Genomic DNA, 18014 nt, shown 5'->3' on the forward strand with positions numbered 1-18014 from the left:
TGATTTCTCCAAGGATGCTTTAGGGCGAAGATGCTAGGGCAGAGACTGCTAATTCCCTTCCTATATCCATTCCTCTCTAGTAATAGAAACTCAACAAGTCTTCCCAGGGAAAAAAGTCTCTTCCTATCCTGTATTTAGATACAACCATGTGACTCAGATCTGTTTTAAGAGTTTAAGTAGAAGGCTCTGTTAGCCTTTCTTAAAAATTGAGCATGAGACCTGAACTCCTTTCTTTATTCCTTCCTCTATCTTGTTGCCTACAACATAGATGTAATGGTTGGAGCTTTAGCCTCTCTCTGGACTATGAAGATAAGGGCCACACTCACAAATGGCAAAGCAGCCAGCTGTAAAGTTCCTGGATTTCTGATGTCTTTTGTGGAGCAAAGTAGCCATATTTACCCTGGCCTGCCTACCTCTAGACTTTTATAGAAGAGAACAATATAATATCTATTTTTTAAATCATCTTACACATACATAGTTATTCAAGTCAAATCAACATGAACTTAGTTGAAGGCAGCCTAGGTGGGCAAAAAGCCTGCATAGTATACCATGCAATTGAGCGACATGTCCAATTGAAGAGGGGGTTTCTCATTCTACACAGCTTTCTTGATGGTAGTGGTGATTATTGGACCACCAGCTAATACCACCTTCTCTATTTGAACTTCCTTATAATTCCAGGTACCAGATGCACAGGGCCTCTCCTAGCTTCTGGCTGGGAAATAATAATTACTGTAGTTCATCATATGTCAGTTAACTGCCTGCTTAATTCTTATTATGATTTTGGATTCAGACAGAATAAGAAATCATGAGTCAAATCAGTGGTATTTGGAATTATCTTCACTACTGCGTATTAGCTATATGAGCTGATGCTTTACTTTATAAAGCACTGGGATTTCTGGTTGATTTTATTACCAGTTTTAGGTTGTGTGTATCCTTCTCATCCATTCATTAAATTTTAGTAGGAGGATGGAAGCTATTTCTATATCTGTTTGAAACCATGCCCTGAAATGACATGAATGTCCTACTTAAAATGAGATATTAAAATGTGTATCAGAAAGAGATTAGGGAAAAGTATTATTTCCAAAATAAAAGAGCATACTAAATATTTTCAGATTTTACTCCTAACCTACTAAAAAACACAAGTATGTGACAGTTTATAAAACAAAGACATTAATACTATGATAGCTTTTTAAATTTAGTTAAGCCAACAATTCCTGACCTTTCTGGAATTTTACATTCATGTTTACTTAATTGCCACTTCTTTCTGCCTAATACAGATGATAAAATTTGGATGATGTATTAATCGAATTTTCATACATAACACAAATTAAATGGACCCTGCCAAACATAAAGTACAACAAAATCTTGTATAACAAACCAATAATATTGGTATTTTAAATTGTTTATTCTGTATTCCTTAAGGAAAATTTAAATTAGATTTTGAGATTCTAGAGTTTTGCAAATTTCTGCAACTGTAGGAAAAGGACAAGATATTAATTCTGGCTTAGACAATGAGTGCTTATTTTCCCCATCCTGTTTTTGGGTGGTTTATTTGGTAAGAGTCTTCCTGTGACTGTGGAACTATAAACCCCATCAGACATGACTATAAAATAAGCATATTCCATAGCACAGGAGGCCCTAGTTTATTTTCCCCCTTCTTCGCTACCTTCCAGTGGTGCTGCAGATCAAGGCTTACTTAGCTAAGCAGATTTAGAGCATTAAGCCTGGAGGCTAGACGTTATTGGTAGGCTTTAAAGATGGACAGACCGTATGACAGGAAACATTGATTGGTACAGTGTTTACAAATCACAAGGAGAGAATTTCAGATCCTGAGCCCAAGACTGATGCGATCCCTACAGGCCTCCTCGTTTGCTACCATGCTCAGACTGGGCTTTGCCTGGGCGTCTCAAGGTCCAGCTTCTATTGGAATCGGCAGCCTTAACCGACAAAAAAGCGGTCTGATTTTTAGTTTGCGGAGAGAATAACATTAAGCTCTCCTGATCCCAGGTGGCTAGTCAGAGGCCGAGTTCTGGGGCGGATCTCAGTGAGGCTTGTTGCCGAGGAAAGCCGCAGCTTTGTTTCCCCAGGGAAGGGCGGACGGCCTCCGGGCGCCACTGCCGGCTCGGCGCAATGCCCTGGAGCTGCCTGGCTCCCAGAGGCAGCCGCGTCAGCCACTATCCTCCTGGCGTGGGGACGGAAGGCGCGCCCGCGCCGCGCGCGCTCCTCCCACCCGAGCCCCAGCACGCACGTTTTCCCACCGCGCGCGGCCCCCGCGCCCAGAGCCCCACGACGCGCGCCACTGCCGAGGCGCGGCCGGCCCTCCCCGCCCTGCTTCCTCGTGCCATGCCGCCGGCCGGCCACTGGGGTCGCTGTGCGCCCAGGGGAACACCGCCCCCTCTTCCTCCAATTGCTCCCGCCTCCTCCCTCTCCTCCTCCGCCTCCTCCCTCTCCTCCCTCTCCTCCTCACTACAGTTCCCACTCTCTGGGTAGGGGCGAGCGTGTCCGGTTCGCTGGAACCATTCGGAAATGGCAACTTGCGCGGTGGAGGTGTTCGGCGTCCCGGAGGACGAGGTGCGAGGGCCGCGGGGCTGCGGGGGAGCTTCCCCTCGCGCTGCCCATCAGCCGAACGGGAGGAGGCGGCGGTGGCCAGAGGGACTGCTGTCAGCGCCCTCCTCCCTCTGCGCGAGCTCCGGGAGCGCGCCGGGCGCCGTGGGGACTCCCAGGGCTGCCTGGCGCGCGCAGGGGGGTGGGGTGGGGGGGGTGCTTTTGGGAGCCGCATTTTCTTCGCGAGCCTGTAGACTCTACACCCCGCTCTTCCCTGGAACTGCCGCCTTCCTTGTCATTTTCCTTCGGGAAGTGATGAGGAGGGGGGCTGGGCAGCCAGCGGCGTGAGAGCGCGGGGGCACGCGCAGCACCCCGCCTGCCCCTTCCTGCCACCCCCGGCCGAGTGTGCGTGAGCTCCGGGCGGGGGTGGGGTGGGGCGAATTTCCCTGGAGCTTAGCATCCCGGCTGTTGATTAGCCTGCTTTGGCAGAGAGGCCCGTTGGGCTTAACTTTATGGACTTTGACCTGAAGACTTACAAAAGAATCGTCTTTAGCTGTTTGGGTTTTTTCTTTTTCATCTGAAATCCTTTAAAACCCCTTTACAGGAGACGGGGATGGGAAAGCAGGCAGATAGATTTTTTTTCCCCTTCTATTTAGCAGCAAGTGTCAAGTGTGGAAAGTTCATGCTGTGTTTCACTGGTCTTCACTGATATTTTAAAAATTAAGCCAAAAAGTATAAATATTTAAAAGAACTTCCCACAGCTGTTCACTCAAAATTCTGTGATTTGAGAATTGTCTCTTTTCAGCTAAATAACTTAGGCTGGTTATGCCTTAACGCTTATTAAAAATAAGGCTTTTTGGAAAGAGTAGTTACATTTTAAGTGAGATGTGCCTTCCCTGTGTTATTGGTGATTGTCTAAAAAATGGGAATGGAAAGAAAATGGGAATGGGTGGGAAATTAAAGGCTATCTAGTCTAACAGTGACAAGTTAAGTTTGGGGAAAAATTTTAAGCATTCTTGTTCATTGACTAAACTGTCACATGTACCTGTTATCAGGATTAGACCCAGTTAACTGTAAATCCTTCAGCCTAATTTAGATTGATTGCTTAGATTTTCTAATAGTTTTGTAATAGTGCCTTCTCTTAATAACTTGGTATCTTCAAAAAACGTCTTTTATAAAGTGTCTTTTACATTTCTCTTGGAAGTTCTTGGTTTATAAACAGTGGGCAACTTGATGCAAGCAAGTTATCTCTGACCGTTTTGAGAATGATTATGTGATGCAGTTAATTTCTTAGTTATTGCTACCAGAAGAGAAACAAAGTGATGGTGGACAAATGGTGGCAGCTCAGCAGTCCCTCAGGAACAACAGTCAGCATATGGCTGAAGATAATATTCTAGCTAATGTTCCATTATTGTTCTGTAGAAGAGATCAGAGGAAAATAATTCAGCGTTGAACCTATGATAGCTTTCTTCATATCAGTCCTATCTCCCTGCTTGCTACAATAAGTTGTTCAATGCAGATAATCTCAAACTGGCCTCCAACCCAATCAGGCTGGCCTTGGACTTTCTTTCCCTGTTGTTACTAAGAGGTAGGCTCTGCTATTCCAGATTTCTCGTCTCGCCTTCTTCCAGCAGAGCCAACTGATCATAGCATCTCGCATCTTCTGTCTTTCTTTCTCTGTACAGATCTGTTTTCAGTTGTCTGCTTCTCACATCACTCTTCTGCCCAGCTAAGATAAATTGAATCATGCCAGTTGCTGGGTGGTCAGTAAGCATCTGGGACTAAGGGCCCTCTGAAATGAGGTTTTCCTGAACTGGATGAAGGATTTGTACTTCTGGGCAGTTTCACTCTGTTCACATGGTGGGGGTCCCGGTTGTCAGCCTCATGACTCAGATTTCCCTCCCGCTCCCCCTTTTCACTTTTTCCACGTTGAGGAAGAGAGTGAAATAGGAAGATAAGAGACTTCATGATGATGAAGTGTCATCTTCTACTTCTTCCATTGTAATTTGGGTTATTCATTCGACAGACGTGTTTTAGCTGTCTGTTCTGTATCATGCAGTATGCTAGGCACCAGGTACACAGAAAAAAGAGCATCTGCCTGTTTTGTGAGAAGCTCATAGTCTAGTGGGAAAGACAAAAATCACTTGTTTTCTAGTAGAGGTCGCCGTCTTATCACTATCACTTGCCTTTTATTTTCTGGTCTATCACAAAAGTAAAAGTGGGCTTAGAAAAGCAACCCCCCCTTCCTTTTTTGGAAGAAAAACACTGCAGCTATGTCATTTTCTAAAACTCACAGACTAGTGATTATAAGTAAGATAGGTTTGATATGCAGCAAAAAGAGATGATTCTTATTTTAAATTTGAAACTGAAACGAAGAAAAATGAATAGGAATGGGATAGAAGATAGTGAGAGAAGTGTAATTTAACCAGTATATACTGAAGAGCTGCTGAGTCACACTGTATGAGCATATTGGTGTTGAAGAATGCCAAAATTTAGGTCATTATATCTCTCTCTCACTTTTGGGTAGGTTTTAGCTCTTCTTCCACATATGTGTCTTTGAGTAAGAGATGGTCCTGGCTCCATGTATAGAATTTTGCCATTAAAGAATAACAAACTAAGCAAGTAGTATACTATAATTTATACCAAGTTTGCTCTGACAGTCTCTTGGGATTAACAGTAGAGGATAACTCCCACTCAGCTGTGATGAGGAGGAGTGTGGTAGATATGGGGCCTGCCATTCAGCATCCCTTCCCCCTTCATTTCAGTGGACTTCCCTGTTATGCAGAGGCTGGAAAGCTAAACACCGTGTTTCCCAGACTCTCTTGCACTTAACATTCTGGAAAGAGGTTGTGAAATAGGTTTCCCAATGAGGTGCACCTACTTGAGATTGGGAAGGTGAAAATGAAGTGGGGCATAACTTCTTGTTTCCTTGTTTTTTTCTGCTGAAAGCGTCATGTAGACATTGAGTTTTTCTACAGAAGTGTTTCAGTATCTGTAACTTGTTTTGTGAGTATTGACAGGAAGTTACAGAAATAGCGGTCTAGATTTGGTATGTTCTTAAAGTCGACAGATCTGGTGGTGGCTCCTGATTACCTACCTTTCTGACTCGGGTACATGTAGCAGCTTCCTGGGCAGGCCAGTTCTGAGGTGTTTTCGGGTCCTCTGAAGACACAGCCTACAGCCTGCCTCTCCAGCTCTTCTAACAATTTTGGAAGCACCTAATTCCCTGCATGAGCATCTTTCTTCTTAAAACATCTAGAGTAATTTCTGTTTCCAGCAACTGAAACCTGACCGAAACAAGGAAAAGAAGGAAGGAAATAAAGAGGAAAGGGTTGAGTCTCCATCGCCAGTTTGGGAGTAGAGTTTGCACATACAGAAGAATGGATGCCTCTCATGCTGACAGCTACGACAATGCATAAGAAACAGGGTAACAAAGAAGTGCATATGCTGACACTTCTAGACCCACTAACACTGAGCAGAAGCAGACCCTCCCTGTCCTGGCATTGTACTGAGCCTGAGAACAAAGTTCCCAGCCTGTATTCACTGCACACAAAGAAGGAGAAGCACAGTGTGAGCAGCAACTGCGGTAGTATCTAACCCAATCTTTCATGTGTTGTTTTTGCCATTACAGCTTTTTTGCAACTTTTTAATTCCAGCATCATTCTAAAGTATTTTTTGTGGGTTTCCATGGGAACAAAGAAGTAGATATAATATAGTTTATGTTTAATAGTTTGCTTTTTAATTATTTAAAACCAACAGAAAAGTTGGAAGTACAGTATGAAGAACTCCAAATCCTCCTAAAGCAGATTCTCCAACTGTTGATATTTCACCACAGTTGTTCCATAACCCTTTTTTTTTTTTTTTTGCCATTTTCATTAGTGTTTTTGGAACCATTTGAGGGCAGTCTGCAGACACGATTCCCCATCACCACTAAATACTCTAGTGTGTATTTTCCTAAAACAAGAATGCTTTCCTGCATAACAGCCATCCAGCCCTCTAAGCCAGGAAGTCAACAGTGTTACAACACTACCATCCAATCCATAGATCCCATTCAATCTTTGACCAGTGTTCTAATAATTTCTCTTCTTCCTTCACGATCCAAGATCCCATCTAGGAGTGTATGTTGCATGTACTTTGTATCAGTTCCTCAGTCTTTCTTATCCTTAACAGTTGTAAGGAGTACAGGCTGTATAACCTATTGATATTCCTCAACCTGGATCTGTTTACTGTTTCCTCATGATCATGTCAAGGCCACACTTCTGGGGCAGGAATCACAGAGATAATGCTGTGTTCTTCTCAGTGTATCATATCAGGGGTACATGATTTTGGCTTGTCTCATGACTGTGGATGATAACCTTGATCACTTGGTAATTTTGGTGTCTGCCAGGTTTCTTCTTGGTATTTTCACCATTTTTCCCTTTAAAATTGATTGGTATTTTGTGGGGACATATTCAAAGATTATGCTAGTATCCTATCCCTCATTCATCAGCTCTCCATCCACTAGTTTTACTACCCATCGATGATGACTTCCACCTGAAACAAATGCTACTATTTTTTATTTCCATTTTTATTAATTGGCATTCTGTGTAAGAAGAGCCTTCCCTTTCTTGGCCATTTGTTTATCCATTTATTTATTTATTTGTATCAGCATGGACTTGTAGAATCCCACCTTATTCAATGGATTGTAATTAATTTCTATCCTTAAATATTTTTTGGCTCACATTATTTCAGTTTGGCCAGTGGAAGCCCTTGCAGGGAGGTTCCTATGTTCTTGTGACAAGTCCGCATCATTCTTTGAACTCTTCATTACTTTTTTGGCAGAAGATGTTCCAAGATCCTCTTGTATTTTGCCTGGCCCAGCACTGTCTGGGATCAGCCATTTCTCCTGGAAACATTGATTACATTTAGTAGGAAATGGTTTTTAGAACCCAAGATCTGTGTGCTCATTGTGCTCAGTGCTACTGGATGCCATTGCTCTTCAGCCATCTCAGCAGAGAGAGCTGAAATGTATGTGTTTGCCACACATATATACATATATAAGTCAACACATAAATCTATAGCTATTTCTGTGTCAATCTCTATTCATATATCTAAAAATAATTAATTCATATAAGTATCTCCAATTCAAATCTAATATTGTACTTCAGGGTTCTTTCTAGTCATAAGTACCTCCTCTAAAAATGAAAATGCTGAGTTTCATTATTCTCAATACATTTACTTATTTGTTCCGTCCATTTACTTATGTTTTTGGTGTAACTAGTTTCCCAAAACTTATGTTTTTGATGTAACAGGTATCTCCTCTGTCTGCACTTCTGCACCCCACTTTCAGCTCCCTGAATCCTTGGGTGCCAGTGGGAGTGCTGCTGTGTATGTCTATGCAACACTCTCCTCCTCTCTGAGTCCCATGCCAGTGGGCATGCTCCTGAAGCCTCTCTGTATAACACCTCCCTCTTTGCCTCAGTGCCCCATGCAGGTGGGCATGCTGACCGTGCATCTCCATGAAACTCCCTGCTTCCCCAAAACTCTGCCTCAGGCCTGCCATGGACTCCTCTGCACCAGGAAGAGAAGAGGAGAAAGGACTACAGTCTTTTTTAACAGCTAACTATTAGCAATTCATATGTCACATAGGAATAGAATCTCAGAGGCACCTTTTAAATACATCACTTAGGGTGAGCAGGGGTATAAAAAATGGAATTTGACTAGGTTGTAATTCTGGCCCTGTCACTTATAGGTCATCTGGCCTAAGTTTATGACATCTTTCAGAGCAGGATTTTTTTTCACATCTTTATTGGAGTATAATTGCATTAGTATCTGCTTTATAACAGTGAATCAGCTATATGTATACATACATCACCATATCCCCTCCCTCTTGCGCCTCCCTCCCACCCTCCCTATCCCACCCCTCTAGGTGGTCACAAAGCACCGAGCTGATCTCCCTGTGCTATGCGGCTACTTCCCACTAGCTATCTATTTTACGTTTGGTAGTGTATATATGTCCATGCCACTCTCTCACTTCGTCCCAGCTTACCCTTCCCCCTCCCCGTGTCCTCAAGCCCGTTCTGTACATCTGCATCTTCATTCCTGTCCTGACCCTAGGTTCTTCAGAACCTTTTTTTTTTTAATTCCATATATATATGTTAGCATACGGTATTTGTTTTTCTCTTTCTGACTTCACTCTGTATAGACTCTAGGTCCATCCACCTCACTAGAAATAACTCAATTTCGTTTCTTTTTATGGCTGATTTTTTTATTGGGTTTTTTTTGGATATTGAGCTACATGAGCTGCTTGTATATTTTGGAGATTAATCCTTTGTCAGTTGTTTCATTTGCAAATTTTTCTCCCATTCTGAGGATTGTCTTTTCATCTTGTTTATGGTTTCCTTTGCTGTGCCAAAGCTTTTAAGTTTCATTAGGTCCTATTTGTTTATTTTTGTTTTTATTTCCATTTCTCTAGGAGGTGGGTCAAAAAGGATCTTGCTGTGATTTATGTCATAGAGTGTTCTACCTATGTTTTCCTGTAAGAGTTTTATAGTGTCTGGCCTTACATTTAGGTCGTTAATCCATTTTTAGTTTATTTTTGTATACAGTGTTAGGGAGTGTTCTAATTTCATTCTTTTACATGTAGCTGTACAGTTTTCCTAGCACCACTTATTGAAGAGGCTGTCTTTTCTCCATTGTATATTCTTGCCTTCTTTATCAAAAATAAGGTGACCATATGTGTGTGGGTTTATCTCTGGGCTTTCTATCCTGTTCCATTGATCTATGTTTCTGTTTTTGTGTTAGTACCATACTGTCTTGATTACTGTAGCTTTGTAGTATACTCTGAAGTCAGGGAGCCTGATTCCTCCAGCTCCGTTTTTCTTTCTCAAGATTGCTTTGGTTATTCAGGGTCTTTTGTGTTTCGATACAAACTGTGAAATTTTTTGTTCTAGTTCTGTGAAAAATGCCATTGGTAGTTTGATAGGGATTGCATTGAATCTGTACATTGCTTTGGGTAGTATAGTCATTTTCACAGTGTTGATTCTTCCAATCCAGAACATGGTATATTTCTCCATCTGTTTGTGTCATCTTTAATTTCTTTCATCTGTGTCTTACAGTTTTCTGCATACAGGTCTTTTGTCTCCTTAGGTAGGTTTATTCCTAGCTCTTTTATTCTTTTTGTTGCAATGGTAAATGGGAGTGCTTCCTTAATTTCTCTTTCAGATTTTTCATCATTAGTGTGTAGGAATGCCGTAGATTTCTGTGCATTAATTTTGTATCCTGCTACTTTACCAAATTCATTGATTAGCTCTAGTAGGAATGGAATGGAAAGGAATGGAAACTCACTAAATGCCTGTGTGAGCATACACACATCATCTACATCATCATTATCATCATTAACATTGCTATTATTTTTTTATAATTTTTTTCCTCATGTAGTTAACATTTTCTTTGCTTGTTATTTCTTCATTTCTTCCTGCCCCTCTGACTTTCCATCTGTGATAACTTTTTTTCTGCCTGAAGTACATCCTCTAGAATTTCTTTCAGTGAATGTTTCCTGCTAATGAACTTCCTTGGTTTTTGTTTTTGGCTGAAAATGACACATCTTTGCCCGCAATTTACAACCTTTTCATTTTGCTTTCAAAAATCAATAAAGCTGTCTTGTGAGTGGAAGGGGAAGATTCCAGCTTTAGTGAAGAGCCCTGGTCTGCTTGAGGATAATGTCTCTTTTTTGATTAAGGAAAAGATGTTTCATTTTTATTTCTTTTTTACTCATTTGAGTACTATCCAGAATTCTGTTAATAATACTTTTGATATCATGATTCTAAAATTACTTAAGAGTTTGGTCTCTAGTTGCAACATACATGTACTTCTCCTTCATTTTCAAAGATGATGTGAGATGTGATCTCTGCTTATGGATGTGATTGAAGAGAGCTGTTTGGACAATTTTCTAGCATAAATTTCTAAAATGAAGTTAAATGAATGCAAATATGCAAATAAGCGGCATTTCTTATTTAATTTTCTGAAAGAATTTTAAATCACTGTAGCTTTACATAATTTAACCACAGCATCTAAAGTAAGTAGTTCTTATCTTTGTGGTGGGAAATGCAAGGATAAAGTTTAAAAGTTAAATGTATCTGTGACTGCAAGTTATCATCCCCTGGAATTGTTTTTAGTTAATGCTTCCTACATTTTTCTTCAGGAGACTTCTGGGGGATAGTTTCAGTAGAGGCTAACACAGATGATTTTTAAGTCAGGAGCTCCACAAATATGGATTCACTTTTTTAGAGGGGTATGATAATTTCTTTCCTCAATTAAGGTCATGTACAAATTATAAACACTTGTCTGCACTTAGAAAAGGTAAGATTATTTGCTGAGGGCACCTTTGATTATACTTTACCACTTGAAAAAAATTGTACTTATTAAGTCATCAGAGAAAAGATTTCTGATTTTCAGAATCAGTCCTACTATAAAGTATAGCCACTTTCCAGTCAACTGGTATAGGAGAATTCAGCTGTAGGGCCAATAGAATATTTTAATTGGCTTAATTATTCAATGACCTTACAGGAAAAAAATGGTAGTTCTGTAAGTCTCTTCAGATTTTTGGAAATCAATTCCCACAGAAAACTGAAATTTCAGTTTATGTTTTCCTCTCTGATTTTCAGTTCTATCTTTATTTCTGATACTTGAGGATTTCTCTTCTAACTTGCAAGATCAGCTGTATGTTTAATTATATTTGGTGATTGAGGAAAGTTATAAAATATCTAGCATCTCTAGGCAAGGATTTTTGTGTTATCTGAATTTGTCATCTGAGTTTTGGAGCTGATAGACTATTTCTGTTATCATATTTATTCAATGAAACCTCCAGGAATAAGGGTGGGTCTAAGTATTTAGAAATGGAAGAAGATTGAAATAAATACCCTATGATATGTATATGTTCCCCCACCCAGATCTCTCCTCAGAAAGGAATATGACATACTACTTGCTGAAGGAATAATTTTATTATTTTTAAAATTTTTATACAGTTTTAAAAGGTTACTTTCCATTTAGTTATTACAGAATATTGGCTATATTCCCATGATGTACAATACATCCTTGAGCCTATCTTACACCCAATAGTTTGTGCCCCACACTCTTATATTGCCCCTCCCTGCCTCTCCCCACTGGTAACCACTAGTTTGTTCTCTATATCTGTCTGCTTCTTTTTTGTTTTATTCAGTAGTTTGTTGTATTTTTTTAGATTCCACATATAAGTGATATCAAACAGTATTTTTCTTTCTCTGCGTGACTTATTTCACTTAGCATAATGCCCTGCAAGTCCACCCATGTTGCTGCAAATGGCAAATTTTTGTTCTTTTTTATGGCTGAGTAGTATTCCATGTGTGTGTGTGTGTGTGTGTGTGTGCGTGTGTGTGTGTATACCACATTTTCTTCCCATTCATCTGGCTGATGGAATAATTTTATTTTATTATTATTTTTTTTTTTTGCGGTACGCGGGCCTCTCACCGTTGTGGCCCCTCCCGTTGCGGAGCACAGGCTCCGGACACGCAGTCTCAGCGGCCATGGCTCACGGGCCTAGCCACTCCATGGCATGTGGGATCCTCCCGGACCGGGGCACGAACCCATGTCCCCTGCATCGGCAGGTGGACCCCCAACCACTGCGCCACCAGGGAAGCCCTGATGGAATAATTTTAGAATAAAATCAGATTGCTCTCTGTTGGGCAACATTTATTTCACATTTGTTGATCTTATAAATGCTACTGTGAATACTGTTGTACTTATGGCCTTGTGTACATGAGTGAGAGTTTATCTAGGGGTTATATCTAAAAGTGCAATTCCTGGGTTATTGATTTGGAACTTTTAGTAGATATTGCCAAATATCTCTTCAAAATTATTCTTCAGTTTATTCCCCCACCAACAGTGTATTAGAGTTCTTTCTTGTGCTTGCTTTGGCAGCACTTACACTAGAGGTCTCTTTTATTACTGGTGAAATTGAGGATCTTTTCATGTGTTTATTGGCCATTCTCTATGATTTCTTGTATTATGTTGTTTAAACCTCACTTAGTGGCTTTTAGGAGTTCTTTATATTATCTGGATAATCATAATTTGTCCATGGTGTATATATTTTAGATATTTCCACCCTGTGTGTCCCCTTGTCTTTTCATTTGTTCATGGCATCTTTTTCCATATGAAATATATAAACATAATTTTAGTGTCAAATCTAACAATTTTTTCCATTACAGTTTGTATTTTTTTAATCCTTTCCTACTCCAATGTCAGAAATATTCTAAAGTATCTTATGAAATTTTTAAAGTTTTCTTTTTCACTTTCAGAATTCAATGTATCTGCAATTTGTTTTTAGATATAGTATAAGATAGTGATCAAATGCTATAGTTTACCTCTTTACTCATTCTCACTTTTCCCTATGAATTTTAGAATCATTTGTTAAGATCTATGAAATAATTCAAGGAGGGGAGTTGAAATTGTATTGAATTTATAATTTACTTTGGAGAAAACATAATAATATTAAATATTTACTTCCATGAACACAGTGAATTTCTTCATTTATTTATATTTTTCTTATTTTCTTCAATAATTTACAAATTTTATCCATAAAGGATTTGACTTTTATTAATTTTATTTCAATGTATCTAACAGTTTTGCTTACTTGTGAATTTTTTAAATGTGCATTCTGTTTTATAGTATTTTTTTACCCACCTTTTTATTTGAAAAATTTCAAATCTATGAGACAATAAAAAGAATAGTATAATGAACACTTGATTACCCATCAGCTAGATCCATAAATTGGTAACATTTTGCTTATTCCTTTTATTTCCATACACACACACATACACGCATGTTCAACTTTTTATTTGCTGAGCCATTTAAGAGTAAGTTGCAGACTTTATCTTACTTTGTCCCTAAATACTTCAATATGTATCTCTTAAAAGTAAGACATTCTTGGGCTTCCCTGGTGGCACAGTGGTTGAGAGTCTGCCTGCTGATGCAGGGGACACGGGTTCATGCCCCGGTCCGGGAAGATCCCACATGCCACGGAGTGGCTAGGCTCATGAGCCATGGCCGCTGAGCCTGCGCATCTGGAGCCTGTGCTCCGCAACGGGAGAGGCCACAACAGTGAGAGGCCCGCATACCGCAAAAAAAAAAAAAAAGAAAAGACATTCTTATATAAAACCTCATAATACTATTATGATACCCAAGAAATTTAATGTTTTCTACATTAAAATATCAATACATTATAGTTTTATTTAATATATAGTTTATTGAATGGGATTTTTAAAATAATTACCTAAGTAATTATTACAAATGATTATGAACTCTGAATTTTGTGTTATCCTATACCTAGAAACAATGATAAATCTACATCAGTTCCAATAATTTGGCTTTAGATTTTCTTGGAAGCAATGGTAAATTTTTACTCATTATAACAATTTGGCTCTGGCTTTTTTGGCTTTTCTTTGTAGATAATCAAGTCATTACAAATAACAATATAGTTTTTATTTTCCTTTATATAGCTTTTAATCAAATTAATTCCTGAAAAAGATTCTTCCAGTTAATTTTAATATCCTGTTACCTTATTTGATATATATATATATATATATATATATATATATATATATATATATATACACACACACATACACACATATATATATGTAAAGATAATGTGTCTTGAGTAAGTTATAAATATATGAAAATAAAATATAAATTTTTGTATTTTAGGAAACTTCCCGAATTGTGAGGGTAAAAGTTATAGCTGGAATAGGCCTTGCCAAAAAGGATATCTTGGGAGCTAGGTAAGTGTAAGAAGTTGGGTTGTAATTTTAAAACTTTGTATTTATTAACTAGTTTTTTTCCAAACTTTGGTTAGATGAAAAATTGAGTAATATTATTAATAAGCTGTTGTATGAGGTAGAATAATGTTTCTAGTTGGTGGTTTCCTTGACATCTGAATTCCACAGTTTGTGAACTTAGGCAAAGGTATAACTGAGAGTGGTAGTTATAAGATACGTTATTGAGTTCTGTTTCTGAGAATCAGTAAAATTCTAACAGACGAATCCTTTTGCAGATAACAACCATAAACTCTGAACATATTATAAAAACCAGCAAGTTAAAGGCAGTGGAGAGCGAACAGAGCAGGTAGAGAGTCTAGTGGAGACTCCATGTTTGGAGGTGTGGAGTTGTACTGAGTGATTCTCCAATTTTATGAATTAGTCTGAGGCCACATGGAATCAGAACATGGAAAAATTATAATATTCATAGCCTGGGAAATCAGAAGACTTACTCTAAAGAAAACATGACAATGGTGGGGATTCTGGAAGGGAAAGAACTGGAGAGGAAATTCCCAAACTATGTCCACTGACATTTTTGGCTGACCCTGAATCACACATACGATAGCAGATTCAAAACAACTCATTGGAGGACAAAAGATCTGAACAGAAATCAGGGTTGCTGTCCAAGAAACAGAGCTTGTGGTTCTTGTCCAAGTAAGATAATTAATTACATGATAAAAACAAACAAATCCTCATCAAAGAGAAAGTACAGTATCCACAGTCTCCACAATTTAACATTTATAATGTCTAAGATATAATCCAAAGCTATATAATTTATAAAAAGCTAGGAAAATGAAACACATTCTCAGTAGAGAAAAGAAAATATGCTCACAAAAGGTCAAAAGATTGGAAATCTCAGGAATGAAATAGAAACCATAAAAAATGAAAATTCTAGAACTGAAAAATATATTTGAAATTAAAATTCTTGGATGAAATTAACAGCAGAATGGAGATGACAAGGAAAAATTAATTGAACTTAAAGATAGATCAATAGAAATGATTTCCCAACCAGAGATGAGAGAGAAACCAAGATTTAAAAAATTTTTTAAATGAACAGAGCCTCAGGGACTTGTTAGATAATATCGAACAGACTAACATACATGTACTTGGAGTCCTAGAAATAGAGGAGAGAGAATGAGGCAAAATGTTGTTTGAAGAAATAATGGCCAAATTTTTTCCAAATTTGATGAATGACACAAGTTTATAGTACCAAGAAAACACCAAGCAGGATAAACACTGAGAAGAGCATACTGAGGCACATAATAGTCAAGCTGTTGAAAACAAAGTATAAAGAAAAATTCTAACAGAAGAAACTCAGAAAATGACAAATTACATACAAGGGACCTATAATTCAGTTGAGTACTGACTTCTCACCAGAAACTATGGAGGCCAGAAGAAAATGGAACAATAGAATAGCTGTCAATCTAGAGTTCTCTACTATATTCAGTGAAAATATTCTTCAGGATGATGACAAAATAACATTTTCAGATAAAAGAAAACTATGAGACTTTGTCATTGGCAGACCTGCACTATAATAAAAGCTAAAGGAAATTCTCCCAGCTAAAGAGGTAGATATCAGATGGAAACTCAGATCCTCAGAAAGGAATGAAGAGCATCAGAAATGGTAAATATCTAGAAACATATGAAAGACTTTTTGCTCTTTTCATCATAATTTTTTAGAAAAAACATATGCCTGGGGCCTCCCTGGTGGCGCAGTGGTTGAGAGTCCGCCTGCCGATGCAGGGGATACGGGTTCGTGCCCCGATCTGGGAGGATCCCATATGCCGCGGAGCGGCTGGGCCCGTGAGCCATGGCCGCTGGGCCTGCGCGTCCGGAGCCTGTGCTCCGCAACGGGAGAGGTCACAACAGTGAGAGGCCCGCATACCGCAAAAAGAAAAAAAACAAAAAAACAAAAAAAACATATGCCTGTTTATATCACAACTTACTGTTTTGTATTGTCTCATAGATGGAATACATATAACAACTATAGCATAAAGGTCAGGGATGGTATGCATTATGAACCTTTTTAGTAGAGTGTAGTATATTAAGTGTAAGTGGAATAAAAAGTAGGCATGTATATTGTAATACCTAGATAAATCACTAAAAATAATGTAAAGAATTATAGATTAAAAAGCAATAGAAATTTTAAAGTGAAATTCTTAAAAAAATAAAATAGTTAAACAAAAGGCCAGGAAAAGAACAAATGATCAAAAAAGAGAGAGAGAAAGGGGAGAGGGAAGAATAGAAAACTAGTAATAATTTGATACACCTAAATCTAATCATAACAATAATTACATTAAACATTAATGGACTAAGGTGAATATGAGGTAGAAGTTATTAGAATGGATTGAAAAAGAAGACCCAACTAAATGCTGTCTATAAATGATGCACTTAAAATATAAAGACACAGGTCAGTTGAAAGAGAGGGGATGCATAGCCATACAAACAAGCATGTGAAGATTGAAGTGGATATTTTAATATCTGATAAAATAGATTTCAACACAAAAATTATTTCCAGATACTTCACAACAATATAAGAATAAATTCATCAAGAAGATAAAACAATCATAAAGTTGTATGTTCCTGGCAAGAAAACTTGAAAATATATGAAGCAAAAGTTGACAGAATTAGAGGGAGAGAGAAAAAATTCCACAGTCATAGTTGGAAACATTATTTTTCTCTCAGCAGTTAATAAAACAAGATAAAAAAACAACAAAAACAGTAAGTTGAACAATATTATGAACTTTGATGTAAAGAACACTTCCTAACAACCGCCAAATACACATTCTTTTCAAGTGCACATGGTATATTCACATTATTTATCGATTGCTGCACAACTATAATTACCTCAAACTTAGCAGCTTAGAAGAACACATTATTTATGATTTCATAGTTTCTGTGGGTCACAGTGTCTGTGCATGGTTTAACTGGGTCCTCTGCTTCAAGGTCTTGAAAATCTGCAGTCAGGCATTGGCCAGGGCTATGGTCTCATCTGAGGCTTGTTTGGGGAAGCATATACTTCTAAGCTCACGTGGTTGTTGGCAGCATTCAGTTCTTTCAGACTGCCAGATTGAGGGCTTCAGTTTTTTGCTGGCTGTCAGCCAGAGGCCATCCTAAGTTTCTTGTCACATGGCCTTCATATGACAGCTCACAGGATAGCAGCTTGCTTCTTCAAAGCTATCATAGGAGAGGAAGTCTCCTAGCAAGATGGGTTACAGTCTTTTGTAATGTAACCACATACATTTTGTCACTTTTGATGTAATTATTGGTTAGAATACACAATCCTTCCCACATTTACGAGGAGGGGAACACAAAAGGCATGAACATTAGGAGGTGGGGATAAAAGAAGCCACCCTAGAGTCTGTCTGCCATATTATGCTGGGCAATAAAACAGTAAATCAAACAAGTACAAAATTTACATTATTTTCAGGGGCATATGGTACATTCACCAATTTAGATGATGTGTAAGACTACAAGACAAGGCTCAAGAATTTAGAAAAGATTGAAATCATATGGAGATGTTCTCTGATAACAGTGAAATTAAGTTAGAAACCAATAACATCCCAAATATTTGGAAATAAAGCAATACACTTTGTTTTGTTTATAAGTCAAAGAAGGAATCAAAAGATAAATTACAAA

General features: G+C 38.5%; 1 protein-coding gene across 1 annotated transcript in view; it reads left to right on the forward strand.

Moving 5' to 3' along the window:
* The first annotated feature begins 2429 nt into the window (after window positions 1-2429).
* The window catches only part of NEDD4 (NEDD4 E3 ubiquitin protein ligase), a 156809-nt gene continuing 141224 nt past the window's right edge, over window positions 2430-18014 (forward strand). Inside the window, exons 1-2 of the mRNA XM_060097309.1 lie at window positions 2430-2571; window positions 14266-14339. Coding sequence (XP_059953292.1) covers window positions 2527-2571; window positions 14266-14339 — 119 coding nt within the window. The 5' untranslated portion in view covers window positions 2430-2526. The remainder of the gene's footprint in view (window positions 2572-14265; window positions 14340-18014) is intronic.

Source organism: Mesoplodon densirostris, chromosome 4 (genome assembly GCF_025265405.1).
Source record: "Mesoplodon densirostris isolate mMesDen1 chromosome 4, mMesDen1 primary haplotype, whole genome shotgun sequence".
In the NCBI taxonomy this organism is placed as follows: domain Eukaryota; kingdom Metazoa; phylum Chordata; class Mammalia; order Artiodactyla; family Ziphiidae; genus Mesoplodon; species Mesoplodon densirostris.